The following is a 23,778-nucleotide window of genomic DNA, read 5'->3' on the forward strand; positions in this document are numbered from 1 at the left end:
AGAGAGAGAGAGAGAGAAGGAGGAGAGAGAGAGATTGGAGTTCGGGCAGGCTGGGGCTGGAGTGGAAGGGCAGCACAGGGGGACTGGAGGGGGCGGGGAGAGGAGGCCGGTTCCGGGCCGCTTAGGTTTCCAGATAGCCCCTGCCGCCTATGCTCTTGGCCATTAATCCAGGATTGACAAGAATCCCTAATTAATTTAATTAGGCGTGGATTTTGCGTTGGTGTCATGACTTAGTTAAACACTGGGGAGCTGGATAGACCCCGCGGGGTGGGGCCAAGAGAAAACTGACAAGTGCGCAGCTCTTAGAGTCAGTCTGGTATCCCGACACTACATTCTTACCTACAGCCTTGCTTGGAGTCAGGATGCCTCGCAACTGCTCAGCTTCGCATTTCTTTTCCTCGTCCCTGCCCTGCATCAACCGCCCAGCAGTTTATAGGCCCCGCATCCCATTCTCGCATCCTGAGCCCGCATCCCAATCCTGCATCCCCGCCTCTCACTCACACCCTCGAACCCTGCCGGCAGTAGCTCCACCGCCCAGCATCATCCTGCCCAGAGTGAGGGTTGTCTGCACCTTCTCCGACCCGCGCAGCTTGTCTTAGGAGCTTCCCGGCTCGCAGGCAGGTTGAGTCCGGGTCTCCTCCAAGTTCCTCGCCCCTCGGTCCGTGTTATTCGCTCTATTATTCGTGTCCTGGAGCCTAGCTGACTCCACTATGGACAGACCCCGCTAAAAGGGACCGGTCGATTTAACAAGTTTCCCGAGCAGCTGTTAGCTGACAGATCTCATTTTAAAGTGTTTCCTTAGCGCCCGGTCAAGGACAGCTCGACTTCGTTCGTTTCCCCTCTGAGGTCTCAGAACTCCCACCCTTCTCCCTTGCTCCTTGCAACCGGACCCCTCTATGGTGAATTACAGGACTTCTTTAGCATCTTGGGAAACATCCGAGTTTATTTACTAATTTGAAAAACAAGAGATTATCCCTATTCGAGTCTGAAAAAAAAATCGACGTTAAGTTTGTACCTCGTCTAATTTCATTTATTGCGGAGTGCTAAAAAAGAGACGCTCGCCAAGAGTAAAGGTCCTCTCTCTCTCTCTCTCTCTTCCTCCCCTCCCCCCGCAACGTTTCAAAATTCTATTTCTGGTCTATTTTCCTCGGAACGGTTTGTTACATTAGAGGAACATCTATATTCCTGAGTCATTTGTCTGTATTGTGCCGGACAGGGCTTGCTGTGAAAAGTGTGGCTATGCAAATATATACTCACAAAAGAATATTTACATATGAAAAGTTATATTTAAGTGTGTAAACAAATATACCTCTTTAAGTGTGGCTTGGGGACATTTTCAAGTACTCTGAATATTAATGCAGACTTTCTGGAAGTTAAAGGTAACTTGATCATTATTTTGGATCTAATACTCTCAGTAAAAATAAGAGGAATTACAGAACATTAATATGTACATCTTCCATATATTGGTTAAGGCATCAAAACAAATTAGCAGATAATTTAAGAAGTTCCGTCAAAACAATCTGAAACACTTGTAAAAAGAGAACACAATTATAACTTAATATATTAGCGTTTCTCAAATAGATGTAAATAGAAGCTGGATATAACCTTATGTTATTCTACAATACTCATATTAAAATGTTCACATTTGGTGAATTTAAGGATTATGTATATCATGCTTTTTAGAAATGTTTTGCCTTTTTAAAACATTTCATTTTTTGCCACTTTTAGGAGAGCCAATGTCTATAATTTTTCCACAGCTATAGCTTTTAGGTATTAATACATTGTGTCAGTACTTGCTTTTGTTTTGTTACACCACAAAAGGGACTCAAATACTCAAAGTTTCCAAAGTTACACAAATTTAGAAACAATTTCACATTGAGTCTTGGGTTACTCTCTGTAACTACTTTCTGATATTATCAGAGGAAAATAATCAAAAAACTTTAGTCCTTCGTGAAAATCTGTTTTTAAGATTATTTAGCAGAAAGGCCAGTAATGGGGTGAGCTAAGTGGATATGGTGCTCAAGGTGCTCTCAAACTGAAGGTGTTAAACACATATTCATAAATAACTCAAAAATAACCACTGTTAGAAGTCGGCAAGGAATCAGGAGACCCACCAGCTACTAGTTTGCCTTTTTAAGCATGATTTTTAGGTCTGAACTCATATTTCAACTACTGAGCTTGAGGGAAAGATGACCATTTTAAAGGTAATCAGGGAAGTCACAGACACAACTATTGTGTAATTCAAACCAATAGATTTTCCCGTGATCTCAGCTTTTTGGCTCATTGCATATTTAGGAATAGTAGTGTTGATAACAGATGGAGCTAGAGAAATCTTTAGTGTCTGACCACAGATTCCCACTGGCCTAAGGGAGGTTTACTTTAAAAAAAATTCAAGGTTATAAAATCATATACTAGTAAATGCTCACAAAGTTCCAATGATTTTGTTTCATTAAACAGCAAATATTTTCCAGAGATAGGACATTTCAAAATACAGTTTTGGTAAAAAAAAAAAAAAAAAGCATTTGTGGTAAAGCTCAGCTGACAGTCTGTGGACGGATACACAGGTTCCAATAAAATTCAGGACCCCAACAAGGGTTTCCCCAGCTTTTGAATTATTTAAAATATACACGTAGTGTTGTAGTAGTTAAGTTTTAAAACAGTGCCTCAAAATTGGCTAGTTAAGGTACATTATTTATGAAAAATATATTGTGGAGGTGATTTTTTACCATCTCAAATATCTGCGGAAAATTGTAGCTTGGTTATCTAGCAGTGGTGAATGAGTTGGTTCTCATAGTCGACCAAAACCCAGGCCAACAATTTATTTATCTTTTTAGCTTTGCTTAAGCGTAAATGAGGAAAAAATAATTTTCATGTAAGGAAAAATAAGTTATGTAGTATGAGTTACAGAAAATGCTGAGTCTCTTTAATTTCTATTGGTTTAAATTAAAAAACCCCAAACACCTATAAATTTGATTTCTCCTTCAGAAGAAACCGCTCCCCGCCTCGCCTCAGGCAGCTTTCTCCTATTCCTCTACTAACCAGTTACTTTAATCTGAGAAACTAATTTGCACTCAACTTGTGAGTGTCTTCACCTTCAGGGCAGAAGAAACACCGACTTTTAATGCATTTTTGCAAATAAATCATTACAATTTAATCACACACGACTCTATACAGACACACTCCCATGATTTATTATCGTTGGGTGAGTTTCCCCCTCCCCCAGCATGAGATAACCAATTTTGTTTCGTGTAGGTGTCATAAACATAACTTCCTACGATGCAGATTTGTTTACTGATTACCCATGACGATAACGACGACTACTAAGACAATAACACTCTCCAGTCCCACCTTTATTGCTTTTGGTAACAATAAAATCAAAATAAACAGGCACGCAAAACAAACGCCAAACAAAAAATTGGCAGCGTTAAAATCTACTCCCTCGGCATTCCCAGAGCCTGGCAGCATCCATCGATGCACTCGATATCTCGGCTGAAACTGCCTGGCGCTAGAACCAGGAAGGCGCTGAGCTTAAACTGAAGGAAGTTCGGTGTACGCCGGCGGCGCCCTGATCTAAAGAAACGTCTCAGGGTCTGCGGCGCTTGCACGGCAGCGGAAGGTGTGAGCCCAAAGCTCTGGACCGAGGTGATGCCCACGACCAGAGCCTGGCGAGCGGCGTCCGTGGCTGCGGGGCTCCGAGGCCCTGCTCTGGCAGGAGGCGGCGTGGGGCCTGGCGCAGTTTGCGCTGGATGTCGGCTGAGGGGTGGGCGGCGGCCTCGCGGCGTGTGCAGTGTCAACGTGCGCATGCGTCCAGCACCTGGGAGGCCCCGGACTCCCTGGGTCAAGGCTGGTGGCTGTAGGATGGGTGGGTGGGTGGCCGCGGGCCTCAAGCTTGGCCCTCTGTCTTGAGGACGTGTCGGAGAGTTCGCCGACTCCTCGCCTCGCCCCCCATTCCTGGCTCTTCATCGCTGCTTTTGGGTTTCCTGGCTCATCTTGCAATATAAGCCTGGCGCTTCCTCACTAGCTCTAGGTAGGGTGGAGCAAGAGGGAGGCTGGATTCTGGTGCCCTCTATCCCATCCACTCCGCTGTCCCTGCCTTAGATCCACCTCTTTCTGATTCCGCCCTACCCTTTCTGGCTCACACTGGCTTGCTGAGAGAAGTGGTGCAGGGTGAAATAGACGTTCCTTTCTTGAAGTATAAATATGCTTGCCTTAAACACACTATATATTCCCTTGACTTCTGTACTTGTGGCCATGTGACTAAGAGCATATGGCTTTGTTTACTTTTGCAAGATGTTATAATGCACCGTAAGGCATGTTGCCTGCTCTTGATTTTAGGTTAACCTTGACGTAATTTCTCTCAGAGGTTGTGTTTCTTTAAATGCACACTGGAAACCTAAACAAAAAAAATTTTTTTCCACTTCCAGAATTAACAGTAACCCAATTGTGTTCCAACTAACTAGGTAGTATATACATAAATTCAAATGTCTTTTGTTGTCACAAGAAAACATTCGAGCTGTTGTCTTTGAACTTAGATGTATTATAAAAGCTCTAAGTGAAGGAGGTAAGCAGAGTTCCCAGGTTTAAGATTTGGAGCAAGTGTGACAGTTGCAACCTTGGGGGAAACTAGGTATCCTTTAAGAGCCTCTATAGTCTTAGAGTTTACGAATATTCACTTTCTTTGCAGGCAAAGATTTCATGCTAAGTGACTTTATTTATGTTTTTCAATAAGAGGGCTAAAAATGTCAGAATCTGAAAACGAGAAAAACAGCTGGCACCTTTTTGTTAATTGGCCTTGCCAACTCAACCAGTCTCACAAAGAGGGGTGTTATGAATTGGAAAAGTTCTTTGAAAGCGGGTTGTTATAGTAGATCTATAGTTGTATTTCCTGCTTTCATTTCCAAACCATTGGGGATAAATTCCTATGATTGATCATGCGTTTTTAAAAAGAAAGATGCTTGCAAGTTTTTAATTGTGATGGGAGAAGTGTTTTGACAGAAATCAGGCACCTGAACTTTACAATAAGATGTTTTCTGTAAATTGATTTCCTCCTGTAGTCATTGCATGCCATGGCTTCAATTCTGTAGTGGAAGTAGTTGGGTGAGTTTTGCAACCATGAGGCTACAACCAGGAAGAACTAGAGTGAGAACAGGAAGCCAAGAGCTATAGGAGCTCTGTCCCATATTGTCTCTTTCACTTACAGATAGATTGAAAATTGTTAGCTTATGGGACTCTAAAAGCCTGTGCTCCATTCATCATTCACTGCCCTTACCAGAAAGAACTATTAATGTGTCTTTCCATTCATTGCTCCTTACTGGTGGAGTTAAGTATAAAGAATTCTTCCTTACTAGGAGTATGTAATATAAATTGATTACCATGACTTGAATTGGCAAGTGTATTTAATTACATGCTGATGACATAATGGAAATCTAGGGGTAAGTTTATGTCTGTGGGTGAATAGGACTTCAGTACCTGTCATAGAGAGGACAATTTTGAGATTTACCTTGTGATTTGCTGTTAGTGTTCACTCCCTTTTGTGAATAAATGTTTGAAGTTAACTATAACAAAGAAATATGGTGACCTTTTGCTTTTATTTGGATTAATTATATTTCAGTGTAATTTTTCTGAAATGTAAATGTGTCACTTGAAATATTTATAGTTTTGTCACAGTGGTTTTTCAACCTTTTCTTGGTTTCTCTAAGGAAGGATTTATTTTAAGTTCCGGGGTACATGCGCAGAATGTGCAGGTTTGTTACATAGGTAAACGTGTGTCATGGTGGTTTGCTGCAGCTAAATATTAATCCCAGAATGCGTTATCTATTTTTCCTGATGCTCTCCCTTCCCCTGTACCCCCACCACAGGCCCCATTGTGTGTTGTTCCCCTCCCAGGTCCATGTGTTCTCAGTGTTCAGCTTCCACTTATTAGTGAGAACATGTGGTGGTTGGTTTTCTCTTCCTGTGTTAGTTTGATGAGGATAATGGCTTCCAGCTCCATCCATGTCCCTGCAAATGATGATCTCATTCTTTTTTTGTGGCTCCGTAATATTCCATGGTGTATATGTACCACATTTTCTTTATTCAGTCTATCAGCAATGGGCATTTAGTTTGATTTTGTGTCTTTGCTATTGTGAATAATGCTGCAGTGAACATACACGTCCATGTGTCTTTATAATAGAATGATTTCTATTTCTTTGAGTATATACCCAGTAATGGATTGCTGGGTCAAATGGTATTTTCTGGTTCTAGGTCTTTGGTGAATCACCACACAGGTGATTCCTCAAAGAATCACCCATTCTGGATGATTCCTGTGACATCATCTTCCACAGTGGTTGAACTAATTTACATTCTCACTCACAGTTTATTAATAAAAGTGTTCCTGTCTCTCCACAGCCTTGCCAGCATCTGTTGTTTTTTGACTTTTTTTTTTCTTTTTTTGAGATGGAGTCTTGCTCTGTCGCCAGGCTGGAGTGCAGTGGCGCATTCTCAGCTTACTGCAACCTCTGACTCCTTGGTTCAAGCAATTCTGCCTCAGCCTCCCGAGTAGCTGGGATTACAGGCACGCTTCACCACACGCAGCTAATTTTTGTATTTTTCGTAGAAACAGGGTTTCACCATGTTGGCCAGGATGGTCTCCATCTCCTGACATCGTGATCTGCCCCCCTCAGCCTCCCAAAGTGCTGGGATTGCAGGTGTGAGCCACTGCGCCAGGCAGTTTCTTGACTTTTTAATAATTCCCATTCTGACTGGCATGAGATGGTATCTCATTGTGGTTTCGATTTGCTTTTCTCTAATGATCAGTGATGTTGACTTTTTTCTCATATGTTTGTTGGCCACATAAATGTCTTCTTTTGAGAAGTGTCTGTTCATGTTCTTTGCCCATTTTTTAATGGGATTGCTTTTTTTTCTTGTGAATTTGTTTAACTTCCTTATAGACTCTGGATATTAGACCTTTGTCAGTTGTATAGGTTGCAAAAGTTTTCCCCTATAGATTGTGTGTTCGTTCTGATGATAGTTTCTTTTGCTGTGCAGAAACTCTTTAGTTTAATTAGAGCCCATTTTAATTTTTGTTTTTGTTGCAATTGCTTTTGACGCTTTTGCCATGAAATTTTTGCCCATGCCTATGTCCTGTATGGTATTGCCTAGATTTTTTTCTAAGGTTTTTCTAGTTTTGGGTTTTACATTTAAGTCTTTAATCTATCTTGAGTTAATTTTTGTATAAGGTATAAGGAAGGGGTCCACTTTCAATTTTCTACATATGGCTAGCCAGTTCTCCCAGCACCATTTATTAAATAGGGAGTCCTTTCCTCATTGCTTGTTTTTTGTCAGGGTTGTCAAAGATTGGATGGTTGTAGATGTGTGGTCTTATTTCTAAGTTCTCTATTCTGTTCCATTGGTCTATATGTCTGTCTTTGTACCAGTACCATGCTGTTTTGGTTACTGTAGCCTTGTATAGTTTGAAGTCAGGTACCGTGATGCCTCCAGCTTTGTTCTTTTTGCTGAGGATTGTCTTGGCTATATGGGCTCTTTTTTGGTTCCGTATGAATTTTGAAATAGTTTTTTTCGAATTCTGTGAAGAATGTTAATGGTAGTTTGATGGGAATAGCATTGAATCTTTAGGTCACCTTGGGTGGTATGGCCATTTTCATGATATTGATTCTTCATATCTATGAGCATGGAATGTTTTTCCACTTCTTTGTGGTCCTCTCTAATTTCCTTGAGCACTGGTTTATAGTTCTCCTTGAAGAGGTCCTTCACTTCCCTTGTTAGCTGTATTCCTAGGTATTTTATTCTCTTTATAGCAGTTGTAAATGGGAGTTCATTCATGATTTGGCTCTCTTCTTGTCTGTCGTTGGTGTATAGGAATGCTAGTGATTTTTGCACATTGATTTTGTATCCTGAGACATTGCTGAAGTTGCTTATCAGCTTAAGAAGCTTTTGGGCTGAGATGATGAGGTTTCCTAGATATAGGATTATGTCATCTACAAAGACAATTTGACTTCCTGTCTTCCTATTCGAATGCCCTTTATTTTTTTCTCTTGCGTGATTGCTGTGGTCAGAGTTTTCAATACTATGTTGAATAGGAGTGGTGAGAGAGGATGTCCTTGTCTTGTGCTGGTTTTCAAGAAGAATTCTTCCAGCTTTTTCTCATTCAGTATGATATTGGCTGTGGGTTTGTTGTAAATGGCTCTTGTTATTTTGAGGTATGTTCCAGAGAAGGATTTTTGTATCTTTCATTAACCTGTGTTAAATGTAATCAACCAGCCTTCTATTTTGGATAAATTATGTTGTTTGTAATTAGAACAAAGAAAAAATTTATACTGACCTTCTCCTGTTTTCTTTTTTTGGTCACCCCCAGGGCACATAGATCTGTGTCCCTTTTTTTCTACTTGTTTGTGCCTTACTCAGAGATGTAGTATAAAGGACAGAAATAGAGAATGGGAATGACTGTAGTATCTTAGAGCAGTGGTTCTCAAACATTTTAGTCTTAGGGTCTCTTTGCACTCTGAAAGATTGTTAAGGACCCCAATAACTTTCATTTATTTGGATCATATCTATAAATATTTATCTTATTAATTAAAACAAAAGTTTGAAATCTTCATGAATTCACTTAATAACAATAAACCCAAAATGTGGTAGCATAAATATCTTTGATATGAAAAATAACTGTATTTTCCAAAACAAACTTAGTGAGAATAGTGGCATTATTTTCCTTTTTTGCAAATTTCTGATGTCTGGTTTAATAGAAGATGGCAGGATTCTCATATCTGCTTCTTCATTCAGTCCATTGAGATAAATTGTTTTAATTGAAGTTTAGAAAAAAATCTGGTTTTTACACAGATAAGTGTTTTAGTACCCCTTTCAAGTAATTATGTCTTTTGTATTACACCAAAAGTTGATTAAGTGTTAATTTCTTGAAGTTCTGTTTTAATATGGTTTTTGAAACCATATGGATGACCTTTGGTACTCCATTATGTTAAAATCTATTAGTCTGACTTACACTCTGAATGGATCTTTTACTCATGCGTGATTTTGTGACATTTTGCACTGGCCAATTGGAAAATATTGGCTCACTGAGTTAGGCATATCTTTCTAATGTTGGCACCCTTCATTGTATATCAAAAATATACATTTGTTAATATCACTGATGATCTCAGAAGTTTTTAAGTATTCAGAAGCTGTTATTCTCATGGTGGCAATACAAATTATCTAAAATTCGAATTTTTGCTTGTGAGCTTGAATTTTATCATCAGCAACGAATACTGTTTTCCTTGAAATGGAAGGATCCCTTCATTTTCAAGAAAAGGTATTCCAAATACCCAAGTCTGCATAGTTATAGTGAGTTTTTAAAATAAAATAATGTTTCATAATAAAAGCAGCTAATTCAAGTTGCAATTCAGTTACACAAATGCTTGTTCTTGAAATAACCAGCATTCTTCAATATATGGGAGAAGTTATGTGTGTCTCTCATTTCATAACAATATTAAAAAGATGTATATGTACTCAACAGTGGAAATTTAGTAAAATTTATTATTTTTACTGCTTTATTGAGGACATTCTTAATTGAAATTGCTTTTTTTTATTTTTTAATTTTTTACTGTGACTGTATGGCAGTGAAGGCTACAGTGACTACTAAGTATAATTTGGTGCCTCTGCTTTGATTTGTGCTAAGGTGCCAGCAGTTTTGTCCACTATTACTTTTGCACCATCAGTGCAAAAGTCAGCACAGTGAAAAAGGTAAATAATGTTTTTGTATTACAGTGAATAGGTTTTGACTTCTTGAGTCCCTTGAAAGTTTTGTAGAGATCCCCAAGGGGCTACAGGCCTCATTTTGAAAATTGCTGGTACTAGAATGTAAGCTTCTATAGGGAAAGGATTTTTGTCTCTTGTTTATTGATGTATCGCTTACATGCTATCAGTCTGGGATGTCTTACCTGTCTTCAGTATAAGATTACTTATATTTTGAATCTGGGTTGTCTGTTGTCATACTCTCCTTTTCATGGAGCACACTGTCAAGTAGCTTCATGAAAAGGGGAGAGTGTAGGGTGTAATTTTGGGACCTTACGTGTCTGAAAATGTCTTTATTCTAATCTCAAAGTAGAGCAGTGATTTGGCTGGATAGAGATTCTAGATTGAGATTCATTTTCTCAGCATTTTAAAGGCTAGTCTCCATTGTTTTCTGTGTTGTGAAAACCCCTGTACCTTTTATTGTGCTACCCATTTTTTTTTTTTTCTGTAGAAATTTCTGAGATCTTCTCTATATTCCTGGTGTCTGAAGCTTTTATGAGATATACTGGGTGTATGTCTTTTTAGAAAAATCATTGTCCCAGGGACTTAGGGCAATTCGTCTTTCAATTCTGAAACTTTGAAACAAGGACTTACTGTGTTGCCTAGGCTAGAGTGCAGTAGGGTGATTGCAGCTCACTGCAGCCTGGACCTTTTGGGCTCAAGTGATCCTGCTGCCTCAGCACCTCCAAGTAGCTGGCACTACAGGTGTGCACCACCATGCTCAGCTGATTGTTTGTAGAGACAGAGGTTTCACCATGTTGCCTAGGCTGGTCTCAAACTCCTGGGCTCAAGCAATCCACTCACTTTGGCCTCCCAAAGTGCTGATATTACAAATGTGAGCCACCATGTCTGACCTGGAAATTTAATTTTTGGGTAAGTTTTCTTCATCCCTTTTCTCCTGTTTTTTAAGACAGGATCTCGCCCTATCACCCAGGCTGGGGGTGCAATGGTGGGATTATAGCTCACTGCAGCCTCGAACTCCTGGGGTCAAGGTATCTTCCCATCTCAGTGTTCAGAGTAACTAGGACTACAGGCCTATACCATTATGCCGAGCTTTTCTGTTCTTTTTTTTATAGAATGCATATCAGGTGCATTTTGGACCTCCAGATTGATCCTCTTCTGTTTGTAAAATGTCTGTCTCTTTTTCTTTTTCTTTTTTTGAGTCCTTTAACCTCTTTTCCAACCTTATTGTTTTTGTTGTCTGTTTTTTTTAGACTGGGTCTCGCTCTGTCTCCCAGGCTGGAATGCAGTGGTACAATGTTGGCTCACTGTAGCCTCGCCCACTTGGGCTCTGGTGATCCTTCTGCCTCGGTCTCCAGAGTAGGTGGTACTACAAGTATGCACCACCAAGGCCAGCTAATTTTTGTATTTTTTGTAAAGAACAATTTTCACCATGTTGGCGGGGCTGGTCTCAAACTCCTGGACTCAAGCAATCTGTCTGCCTTGGCTGCCCAAAGTTCTGGGATTATAGGCGTGAGCCATGGTACCTGGCCTTTTGTGTGTGTGTGTGTGGTTTTTAAAACTGTCATTTGTTTACATTTTCAGCTGTCTGTCCTGTTCGCCAAATGTTCCCTCTAGTCTTGTTTGCTGGATCATCCTCTCATATGCATCTGAGGATATTAGCTGTGATTTTTGTTCTTGAAGTTTTTTTCTGTATGCTCTGGTTTACTATCACTTGCTTATTTTCTGTTTTAGTTTCTGTCTTTTATGGTGAAGGCTTTCATCTTGTTTGATTATATTTTGTTGTATATTCAGCAAAAAGTTAACAGAAAACATGTCTACAGAAAAATGTTATAAATACAGTTGTAACCTGTATTTAAGGTTTGGACTTGTCAACTAGTAGGCTTCATTATAGGGTGATTGGGTAGGGGCCTGCCCTTTTTAGGGGGAGCTCTCAAATACTTATATATCTTTTCTTAGGTGTTGTTCAGTTTTTGCAGCTATTCAAGAATCCTCTAATTGCCATTGTAGGAGATATGCTTGATTTCAGAATTCTTGGATCCAAGAACAAGAGGGCTGTGACTTTTCTATTTGATTGTAGACTTTAACTTAACCTCTTTTTTTTTTTTTTTTTGAGACGGGGTCTTGCTGTGTGGCCCAGGCTGGAGTGCAGTGGCGCGATCTCGGCTCACTGCAAGCTCCGCGGCCTCCCGGGTTCACGTCATTCTCCTGCCTCAGCCTCCCGAGTAGCTGGGACTGCAGGTGCCCGCCACCGCACCCAGCTAATTTTTTTGTACTTTTAGTAGAGATGGGGTTTCACTGTGTTAGCTAGGATGGCCTCGATATCCGGACCTCATGATCTGCCCGCCTTGGCCTCCCAAAGTGCTGGGATTACAGGCGTGAGCCACTGCACGTGGCCAACTTAATCTCTTTAACCTTTAGTTTAGCATCTCTGTCTTTTTTTTAACTGTGTCCTTGGACCTGGTGCTGCTTTGGTTCATTTTCCCCCCAAAATAAATCTTATCTCCTCTGGGGATTGGGGGAGAGTATCACCTGGTTGGGTAGAATGGAGGGACTTGGAAACACTACTACATAAATTCAATCAATTTTTTTGTTTTTTAGCTTCGTGGCCTCATTGTGCCTGCTCTGGTATCTGATGTCTTAAATTCCTTATCCTTTCTGATTTTTGCTATGTGATTTTGCTTTTCTCTTGGAATTCTCTACAGTTGCCTCATAATAAGCTTTCTTACCTCTAAATCCTCCATGTACTTTTCATTTGCCAAAAGTTTGTTGACATATCTCATGTTCCTGTTGTTTTCTAGTCTCTACCCTTTCAAATTTATATTTTTTAATTTCTTTAATCTTATTTTGGTATTTTTAAAAATAAGATAGCAAGATAGTAAAAGCTCATCTTAATTTAAATGGTTGTTTGTGTGTAAAGAACATTCTTAAATGATTAAAGGTGAAAGCAAGAAAGGAATTAAAAGCCAAGAAATAAAAAAATTATTATTCAATTGTGTACATCTTTCTTAACATGGATATATGTGTGTGTGTATAATATATACACATACACATGTGGATATCTGTTTTATATATATAAAATGGATATATGTATATATTTTATGTATAAATGAGTATCATGTACATGTTTGAATTTATATGTACAGATATACCTTATGTACATCTGTATTATGTTTGTATTTAAATATATGTTTGTATTTACATATATAGATACATGTACATATTTATACTTTCATAATCATTTAAAGCTGGAAAGTATCATGGTAATCTTTTACCTATTGTAGTTTCATTTTTTAAATGAGGAAACTGGCTTAGATATGTTAGTGATTTACTGAAGGCTTCAAAACCAAGTCTTCCCAGTATTTTGTTAAACTGTAAAATCTTAGACATGTGAACAACTTGGAGGTTCAGAGCTACATTTAAAATCCTTAATTCTGGCTTTAGGTAAATAAAGTTTTGATTTGAGTCCTAAGAGATTTTTTCAACTGGTATTGTATTGGAATCAGGGAGGGGCTGGCTCACCTGATGCTTCCGAAAGCAAAGCAGTAATTTAACATATTATAAGTTGGCACAAAAGTAATTGTGGTTTTTGCCATTACTTTTAATGGAATATAATTATTAAATATGTAAATAATATAGAATTAATATATTAATGTTAATATATTAAATAGATAATACATACTTACATTTATATATATAAATATATTCCATTAAAAGTCATGGCAAAAACTGCAGTTACTTTTGCACCAACATAATACTTTGTTTATAGTGATGGTATTTAACTTATTTTGAATAAATATTAAAGATGATATGAGCTTTTATTCATCTTAAGTGACTACAATGAATGGATCTTGTTTTTATATGACTTTGAAAGATAACTAATAACTATTTTAATAAAAAATAGTATTGCATATGAGAATCTAAAGATTAAAGTAAGACAACTAAGCTTCTTGTCAGCTAAGTTAATTCCTAAATATGAAAGCCTTAGGTTCTATTTGTTTTTTCTATTCTATACTAAATATCGGTGTTACCATAACTATATGGAAATAGTTTGAAAAATTATATTTTGTATTATGAAAATTATATTTCATCACTTAAATATTAATTTTCTTATGTACATATTTTCTTAAATTATCTCACTGGATATCATAGTAATGCTGTAATGAATATTTTAATGAATATATCCTTTAGATAATTTTTCGACGTATTTGTAGAAATAGAATTTCTCTGTCAAAAGAGCATCAACATTTTTAGATTATTGTTCAATTGTGTACATATTTCTTAATGTGGATATAAATATATATGTGTAGTGTAATATACACATACAAATGTGGATATTTATTATATATCTATTATAGATATATCTATTATATAATATCTATTATATCTTTTGAATTTAAATTATTGTTTTATTGCTTTCTAAAAAGATTATTCTACCACCTTATATAGGTATTAGCAGTATGTGAAGAGCTGACTGATTTCACGATAACCTCATCAACTTTAGTACTTTAGTTAATATTTTCTCCCCTAAGTTTCACAAGTGAAATGATGATTATAGTTCATTGTTCAGTTTGTACTTTGTTGATGATTAATGAGGTTTTAGCTTTTTAAAGATGTAGAATTTTCTGTTAGAAAAAAAATTCAACTCTAAGATAGTGAAATATCTTTTGTCATCAGGGAATGTGAGAATAAAGGAATAGTTGGTTGATTACTAAAGAAAATGTCATATAATTAATGAGAAATATAACTTAAAATATGAGACAATTGGTATAAAGAACTGTTGTCAAGAAGCAAGGCACATAAACAATTTTACTTTAAATAAGACTTTAAAAAATTTTACAAAGTTTTATAAAAAGTAGTACATTGAGGCCAGGAATGGTGGCTCATGCCTGTAGTCCCAGCACTTTGGAAGGCCTTGGGGGAGGATCGCGGGAGCCCGGACTTCCAGGTTACAGTGAGCTATTATTGTACCACTGCACTCCAGCCTGGGATACAAAGGGAGACCCTGTCTCTAAAATAAATACATGAAATAAAAAATTAGTATATTGCATTTCATCCATTGTGCCACCATGTTAGAAATAATATTCTTTAAACTTATGCTTATAGAAATGGGACGTCGGTCATCAGATACTGAAGAGGAAAGCAGAAGCAAGAGAAAAAAGAAACACCGTAGACGGTCCTCCTCGAGCAGTTCTTCAGATAGTAGAACATACAGCCGAAAGAAAGGAGGAAGGAAATCAAGATCAAAGTCAAGATCCTGGTCCAGAGATCTTCAGCCTCGTTCACATTCTTATGATAGAAGGTGCTTTTCATAATTTTAGTTTATACCGTAATGAGGATAACAGTCTTTAAAATTCATGTTTTTATCTTTTTAATTTTGCTAGATAAAACATTTTTCTTTTACTAGCTATATATTTATGAAAGTCTCAACCCAGAATTTTTTTTTCCACCAGGTCCAGTCAGTGGGTCTAGTGTTCTCAACCTTTGTCTATTCTTAGTAGGCCAATAGATACAAAGTGGTGTAGTTTTCTTTTTTAATTAAATTAAATTAATTCATTAATCAAATTTTTTTTTTTGCGACGGAGTTTTGCTCTTGTTGTCCAGGCTGGAGTACAATGGCGCGATCTCAGCTCACTGCAGCCTCTGCCTCCCAGGTTCAAGCGATTCATCCCAGCCTTCCGAGTAGCCGGGATTATAGACATGTAGCACCATGCCCAGCTAACTTTATATTTTTGGTAGAGACAGGGTTTCACCATGTTGGTCAGGCTGGTGTCGAACTCCTGACCCCCGGTGATCTGCCCTCCTTGGCCTCCCAAAGTGCTGGGATTACAGGCATGAGCCAGTGCGCCTGGACTTAATTTTAAATTTTTTAGAGACAAGATCTTGCTCTGTCACTCAGGCTGGAGTGCAGTGATGCAGTCATATCTCTTGGACTCAAGGATCCTCCCACCTCAGCTTCCTGAATAGCTGGGACTATAGGCATGTGCCACCATGCCTGGCTAAGTTTTTTTATTTTTATTTTTTGTAGAGACTTGGCCTTGCTGTGTTGCCCAAGCTGGTATTGAATTCTTGGCCTCAAGCGATCCTCCTGCCTCAGCCTCCCAACGTGTTGGGATTACAGGCATGAGCTACTGAGCCTGGCCTTAGTTTAGTTTTCATACCATATAATCTGATGATATTTGGAAAGATTCTAAGACCCCTTAATACCTTCATTAGTAGCTGATCCAATCACTAAGTTATGAATCAGTCATCTGACTGTTCAAGAAAAATAACATTTTAATTTATCTCTATTTGCTTCCAGGAAAGAGTGAGACAGTAAAAATGAGATGATTCTTTAGAATCTAGAAGGTTTTTCCTTAATGATCATAATAAAAATTTTTATGGCAATGATCTTTGATTATATTTTATTTCAGACGCAGGCATCGATCAAGCAGTAGCTCTTCTTATGGCTCCAGAAGGAAACGAAGTCGGAGTCGTTCAAGGGGTCGAGGGAAATCCTATAGAGCTCAGAGGTCTAGGTCGAAAAGCAGAACAAGAAGGTATGCCTTATTAAGTATTTATTGCTTTGTAACAGATTATTCCAAATTTAGCAATGTGAAAGCAACAATCATTTATTTTCTTATAATTATATAATTTTGACTGAGCTTAGCTGGCACTTATTTTTTTCTCACCTAGGAGTTAGTCCTGTGATAGCTTGATTGGAACTTGATGGTCCAGTGTGGCCTCACTCATATGTCTTGCATTTGGTTCTGCCTATTGGCCGGGGTGTACATAGCTTCTCATTGTCCAGTAGGCTAGGTTGGGTTCCCTACCAATGCATGTACATTCCCCAGACATGAGTTTACTAGTATTTTGTTAAGGATTTTTGCATCAGTATTCATCAGGGATTTTGGCTTGCAGTTTTCTTGTAATATATTTGTCTGGCTTTGGTATCAGAGTAATGCTGGCCTAATAAAATGAGTTTGGAAGTGCTGCCTCCTTTTCAGTTTTTTGGAAGATTTTGAAAAGGATTGACATTAATTTCTTTTTAAATGTTTGGTGGAATTATGCAATGAAGCTATCTGCTCCTGGGCTTTTCTTTGTTAGAAGATTTTTGCTTACTGATTAAATCTCCTTATTATTTATAGGTCTGTTAAGATTTTCTCTTCCTTCATGATTTAGTCTTGGTAGGTGGTATGTTTCTAGGAATTTATCCACTTCTTCTAGATTATCCAGTTTATTAGCATTCTTAGTAGTTTATAATCCTTTTGATTTTTGTGGCGTCAATTGTAATGTCTGCTATTTCATTTCTGATTTTAGGTAGACTTCTTGGTAATTTAGGCTTCTGGCAATTTTTCTTTTTCTTTTTTTTGGAAATGAGGTGTTATGCTGTCACCCAGGCTTGGGCGTGTTGGTGCAGTCAGCTCACTGCAGCCTCAAACTCCTGGGCTCAATGATCTTCTCGCCTCAGTCTCCTAAGTGGCTAGAACTACAAGCATACACCACTAGGCCTGGCTGACTTTTTAAAATATGTTTTGTAGAAGTCAGTCTTACCATATTGCCCAGGCTAGTCTCCAATTCCTGGTGTCAACTGGTCCTCCCACCTTATCCTCCCAAAGTGCTGGCATTATAGGCATGATCTACCTTGCCCGGCCTCATTTTCTCTTAATCCAAGTAAGTACTTGTTAATTTTATTGTTGTTTTTCAAAAAACTCTTAGTTTTGTTGATTTTTTTCCTAAAATTTTTCTGCTTTTCTATTCTCTATTTTATTTATTTTTTCTCTAATCATTTTTATTTTCTTTATTTGGATAATTTTTGGTTTAATTTGTTCTTTATTTAGTTCCTTGAAGTATAAAGTTAGATTGATATGAGACTTTTCTTTTTTTCCTAAATGTAGGTGTTCATGCTAAAACTTTCCTCAGTATTGCTTTTGCTGTTTCTCTTAAGTTTTACTATGAGTGTTTGTGTTTTCATTTGTCTAAAGGTATTTTCTAATTTCTCTTATGATTTCTTCTTTGATATATTTGGTTGTTCAAGAGTGTGTAGTTTAATTTCTACATATTTGTGGATTTTCTGATTTTTCTGCTGCTGTTGATGTCTAGTTTCATTTCTTTGTGTTTCGAAGAGATACTTGCTATGATTTCAGTCTTATTAAATTTGTTAAGACTTGTTTTGTGGCCTAACGTGAAATCTATACTGGAGAATGTTACATGTACACTTGAGAAGAATGCATATTTTGCTACTGTTGTGTGAAGTGTTCTGTGTATGTATGTTAGGTCTAATTCATCTGTAGTGTTGTTCAAGTCCTCTTCTGTCTTATTTTTCTATCCATTATTGAAAGTGGAGTATTGAAATAGCCTACTATTACAATGTTACTAAATATTTCTCCCTTCCATTTTGGCAATGTTTGCTTTATATATTTGGGTGCTCTAGTGTTAGGTGCATATATATATTTATAATTGTTATATATTCCAGAATAATGACCCATTTATCATTATATAATTATCTTTTTTTCTTGTGACAGTCTTTGACTTAAAGTCTATTTTGTCTTATGTAAGTATGGCCACTTCTGCTCTTTTTTGGTACCATTTGTATGGATCATCTTTTTCAGTATATGTGTGTCTTTACATCTAAGGCACATCTTTTGTAAACAGCATATACTGTAATTGTATCTTGTGTGTATGATTGTGTGTTTTGAAAAATTCATTCAGCTAATCTGTGTTTTGTTTGGAGAGTTTAATCCGGTTACATTTACAGTAATTACTGATGGGGAAGGACTTACTGTTGCCATTTTGTTGATTGTTTTCTGCCTTATAGCTATTTTGTCTCTCATGTCTCCTGCTGCCTTCTTTTTTGTTTTGTTGATTTTTGTATTGACATGCTTTGATTTTTTTTCTCATTTTATTTTGTGTATGTTCTGTAGGTATTTTCTTTGTGGCTGCAATGAGGCTTATCCAAAACATCTATTTTAAGTTGGTAATAAGCTTTGATTGTATCCAGAAATACTATTGTATATTTCTCCACTTCTGTTTTATGTTATTGATATCACAGTTTGCATCTTATTGTGTCCATTAATATAGTTTATAGTTACTGCTATTTTTTATGCTGTCATATTTTCAATTCTATATCTGAATTAAAAATGTTTTACATACCACCATTACAGTGTTACCGTACTCCGTACTTGTGTATATAATTACCTTTGCCAGTGAGCTTTATGTTTTCATGTACTTTTGTGTTGTTGTCTAGTGTCGTTTCATTTCCACTTGCAAGACTTCTCTTAGTATTTCTTGTAAGGCACGTCTGGTAGTGAAGAACTCCCTTAGCTTCTGTTTATCTGGGAAAGATTTGATTTGTCTCTTGTTCTTTTAGAACAATTTTGCTGGATATAGTATTCTTGATTGACGGGTTTTTTTTTTTTTCTTTCAGCACTTTGAATATATCACCCGATTCCTTTCTGGCCTATAATGCTTCCACTGCAAAATTGCTGAAATCTTATGAAAGCTCCCTTGTATATGACAACTTACTTTTGCTGCTTTCAAGATTCTCTCTTTGCCTTAAACTTTTGTTAATTTGATTATAATGTGTCTATGTGGGCCTCTTTTACTTCACCCTTGAAGTGAAAGGATGAAGTCATTTGAACTTCTTAAATTTGGGTGCCTATTTGCTTTCTCAGGTTTAGGAAATTTTTGGTCATTATGTCTTCAAATAAGCTTTCTGTTCATTTCTGTTTCTTCTTCTGTAACTCCACAATAAACTCCCTCTTTTTTTCTCTATCTTCTTCTATAACTCCCATAATATGTATATTGGTCTGTTTAATGATGTCTTATAGTCCCTTAGGCTTCCTTCACTTTTCTTTATTCTTTTTCCTTTTGCTTCCCTAACTCAATAATTTTAAATTGATGTTTCTTTGTGTTTTCTGATTTTGTTCTTCTGCTTGACTACATTTGCTATTGAATCTCTCTAGTGAATTTTTTAATTCAGTTATTGTATTCTTCAGCATTAGCATTTTTGCTTTTTTAAATGTAATTTCTCTTCATTGATAGTCTTGTTTTTGTTTATACTTTGTTCTCTTGACTTCGTTTAGTTGTGCATCTGTGTTCTTTTTTGGATCATTGAGCTTTAAGACAACTATTTTCATTTCTTTGTCAGGTAATTTATAGATCTCAGTTTCTTTGAGATTGGTTTCTGGCAATTTATTTGGTTCCTTTGATTGGGCTAGGTTTCTTCTTTCTTTGACTGCCTTGTGATTTTTTTTTTTTTTTTTGGCTGAGTTTTATGCAGTTTTAAAAAACAGCTGCCTTTCCTAGTCTTTATGGACTGGCTTCTTATGGGGAACGTCCTTCACCAGTTAGCTTTTTTCAATGTACGCCAGCTTCCTCATCAGCACCCTTTAGCAGGTGAGAGATACCATTCCCTCTGGTAGCTCTCCAAAATGCTGGAATATTTGAAGCATGTACTTCACTCTTCTCTCTCACTTCTGATGAAGAAACAAGTTGGATGACTTTTCCTGGTCGTCCTGAGTCATCCCAGTCTCTATCTTTGGTACTGCTGGCCCTCTGGTGCCACAGCATCTGTTTCTGTTCTCTTTTGCTTTTGTTGGCACCCCGATATTTAACCTATGCTGTTTCCATTAGTGCTCCAGGCAAGACAGAAACCCATCCCTTGAGTGGCCCTCAGAAAAGTCAGAATGTTGGACTTACGTTTCGTGCTTCTATTTTCCTCAATCTGTTACCCCAAAAGCCATGAGCTGAACTGAGGTTTGCTGACCTTAGAGAGAGTCAGGTAAAGTAAAACGGTTCTTACTTATTTCAGTGAGGCTTTACTTGACTTTGAGCTCACCTGGAGTACTGAAACTTCTTAACTGTTTTTTGAAGTTCAATACAGGTATTTTGGTTTGTATATTATTGTTTTATCAGTGCCTTTCTCGGGGAATGAGGGCTGGGATATCCTATTCTGCCATCTTGCCATTGTCATTCTCAAGTTAACTTTTTTTTGTTTCTTACAGGCTTTTTCTAACCTTTATTGTAAACTAATTTTAGACTAACAGAAAAGCTGCAAAAAATAATAGAGAATTTCTTTATACCCCTCATATCACCTCACCTGGTACAATAATCAAAAGCAGGACTTTAACATTGATACAGTTCTAGTAACTAGGCTATAAATCTTATCAGTTTTCTCATAACATTCTTTTTCTGCTCCAGGATCCAATCCAGGATTCTATATTGGATTTAGTTGTTAATCTCTTCTTAGTCTCCTCCAGTCTATGAGAGTTCTTCATCCAAAGATGAGTCTGTGTTTGTCTTTCATGACTTTGGCACTTTTGAGGAATAATGGTGTTTATTTTGTAGTTTGCCCCTCAACCTGAGTTTGTGTGTTATTTTCTCATAATTAGAGTGAGCTATGCTTTTTTGGCAAGAATACGAGAGAAATGACATTGTGTACTTCTTATTGCATGATATCAAGGGGTCTGTGATACTGCTATGTCATAGTGGTGTTAACCTTGATCATGTAGTTAGGGTGCCAGGTTTCGCCTGTGAAGTTACTGTCTTTCCTTTTGTAGTTAATAGGTATCTTGGGAGAGATATTTTCTAACTATAAATATTCTGTGCTTCTCCTCAACCTTTCACTTACTAACTTTAGCATCTCTCAGTGGTTTTCTTCTATAGCAGTTACTTTGGGGTTTGCCTGATGATTCAGATTAATTTTTGTGTATCGTATGAGATAGGGGGTTAGGTTCAATTATTTTCTTCATATGGAGATCTAGCACCATTTCCTTCCTTCCTTCCTTCCTTCCTTCCTTCCTTCCTTCCGAGTCTCTCTCTGTCACTGAGGCTAGAGTGCAGTGGCACAATTCTCAGCTCACTGCAACCTCCATCTCCTGGGTTCAAGCGATTCTGGTGCCTCAGCCTCCCGAGTGGCTGGCATTACAGGTGCCTACCACCACGCCCAGCTAATTTTTGTAATTTTAGGAGAGATGGGCTTTCACCATATTGGCCAGGCTGGTCTTGAACTCCTGACCTCAAGTGATCCGCCCGCCTTGGCCTCACAAAGTGCTGGGATTACAAGCCTGAGCCACCGCGCCTGGCCAGTCTAGCACTATTTTCTTACTGAGTAGTCTTGGTACCTCTGTCGAAAACCAACTAACTGTATGAATGTAACTCTGTTTCTGGATTGTTTATTTGGTTCCATTCCTTTGTCTGTTTTTATACTAGTCTTACATGATTTTGATTACTTTGGTTCTATAGTAAGTCTTAAAGTTAGATGTTCTTGTTTACATTTCATATAAATTTTAGAATCAACTTGACAATTTTGTCAAAAGCTTGCTGGAATTTTGATTGAGTGTTTATTGAATCAGTAGACTAGGAGTATTGACATCATAGAATGTTTCAATTTATGAACATGTTGTATCTCTCCATTTATTTTGCTTTTCTTTAGTTTCTCAAACAGTATTATGTAGTTCTTATTATAGTGGTTTTACACATTGTCACAGACAGGGCACCTGTGACAAGATACTGTGTGACATAAATTTCTTACAGTTCTGGAGCCTGGGAGGTTAGAGATAAGGGTAACAGCATGGTCTAGTTCTGGTGAGGTCCCTCTTTTAGGTTGACAGATGGCTGTCTTCTTCTTGTGTCCCATGTTACATTTTGGAGAGCATAGAGAGGAAGCAAATTTTCTCTTATCTCTTCTCAGAAGGCCATGAATCCTAGCATGAGGGCTCCATTCTCATGACCTAATTACCTCCCACCAGACCCATCTTCAAATACCATCACATTGGTCAGTAGGGTTTCAGCATATGAATTTTTGAGGACACAAACATTCAGTCTATAGCATACATATTTTATTAAATTTATTTCCATATTTTTTGACACTATTGAAAATGGAATTATTTTAACATTTTATTTTCCAATTATTTGTTGAGTACAGGTTGAATATTCTTTATCTAAAATACTTAGGACCTAAAGTGTTTTGGATTTTGGATTTTTTCAGATTTTGTAATATTTACATATACATAATGAGATGTCTTGGGGATAACAATCACATCTAAACACAAAATTTATGTTTCCTATATACCTTATACATATAGCCTGAATAATTTTAAACAATATTTTAAATTATTTTGTGTATGAGACAAAGTTTGTGTACATTAAACCATCAGAAAGCAAAGGTATCAGATATGGGTTTTCCACTTATGGCATCATTCTTGCATTCAGAAAGTTTCAGAGTTTGGAGTATTTTGGATTTTTGGATTAGTGTATATAGAAATATGAGTAATTTTGTACATGTATATAATATGTTTTGTACCTTTTATATTTTACATATTTTATATGTTTAGTTTGTATCCTGTAACCTTTCTACTCTTATTAGCCGTAGAAGATATTTTCAAGATAGCTTAAGATTTTCCATGAAGACAATTACCTGAAAAATGAGTTTTACATCTTGTTAGAATTGTTTGCTATTTCTGTAGTTTTCTCGGCTCATTGCAGTGTCTAGGTTCTACTATGCTGAAGAAAAGTGATGAGTGTGGGCAAACTTGCCTTTTTTCCTATCTTAGGAGGAAAGTATTCAGTCTTTGGCTTTTAAATATATGTTAACTGTAAGTTTCTTGTGGTTGCCTTTTATAAGACTGAAGAAGAATACCACTGTATTTCTTATTTGCTGGGAATTTTTAGTACCAATCACTGTTGGTTTTTGTTTAAAGCTTTTTCTTTATCTAGTGGGATGATTATGGTTTATTTTTGAATACATTTTCATCTTTTTTTGTTGTCACTTATCTCTTGATTTTTTGTCTGACTTTGTTAGTCATTTGTGTGTACTGAAGACCCCTGGTCAGCGTGATTTTTGTTTTATTGCCTAATGTGGAATTGAAGTAATGTGGATGTGTTCATTTTGTACCATATCCAAAACACCCATTGTGTGTGGGTGGCATTGAGGGATTTGAAGTGACAGATATACTCATGAACTTGGTACTCCCAGACAAATATTTCCTGTTGCTATTTACTCTCCGAGGTCTTTTGCATGAATATTTTTTCTTTCATAGTGGTATACTTTGC

General features: G+C 37.2%; 1 protein-coding gene across 1 annotated transcript in view; it reads left to right on the plus strand.

Annotated features, from left to right (window-relative positions):
- Window positions 1-3,491: 3,491 nt before the first annotated feature.
- Window positions 3,492-23,778, plus strand: part of RSRC1 (arginine/serine-rich coiled-coil 1) — a 411,611-nt gene continuing 391,324 nt past the window's right edge. The window contains exons 1-3 of the mRNA XM_011959037.1: window positions 3,492-3,642; window positions 14,851-15,046; window positions 16,158-16,283. Of these exons, the coding sequence (XP_011814427.1) occupies window positions 14,853-15,046; window positions 16,158-16,283 (320 nt within the window). The 5' untranslated portion in view covers window positions 3,492-3,642; window positions 14,851-14,852. The remainder of the gene's footprint in view (window positions 3,643-14,850; window positions 15,047-16,157; window positions 16,284-23,778) is intronic.

The sequence above is a fragment of the Colobus angolensis genome, unplaced genomic scaffold (genome assembly GCF_000951035.1).
Source record: "Colobus angolensis palliatus isolate OR3802 unplaced genomic scaffold, Cang.pa_1.0 Scaffold48, whole genome shotgun sequence".
NCBI classification, from domain to species: Eukaryota; Metazoa; Chordata; class Mammalia; order Primates; family Cercopithecidae; genus Colobus; species Colobus angolensis.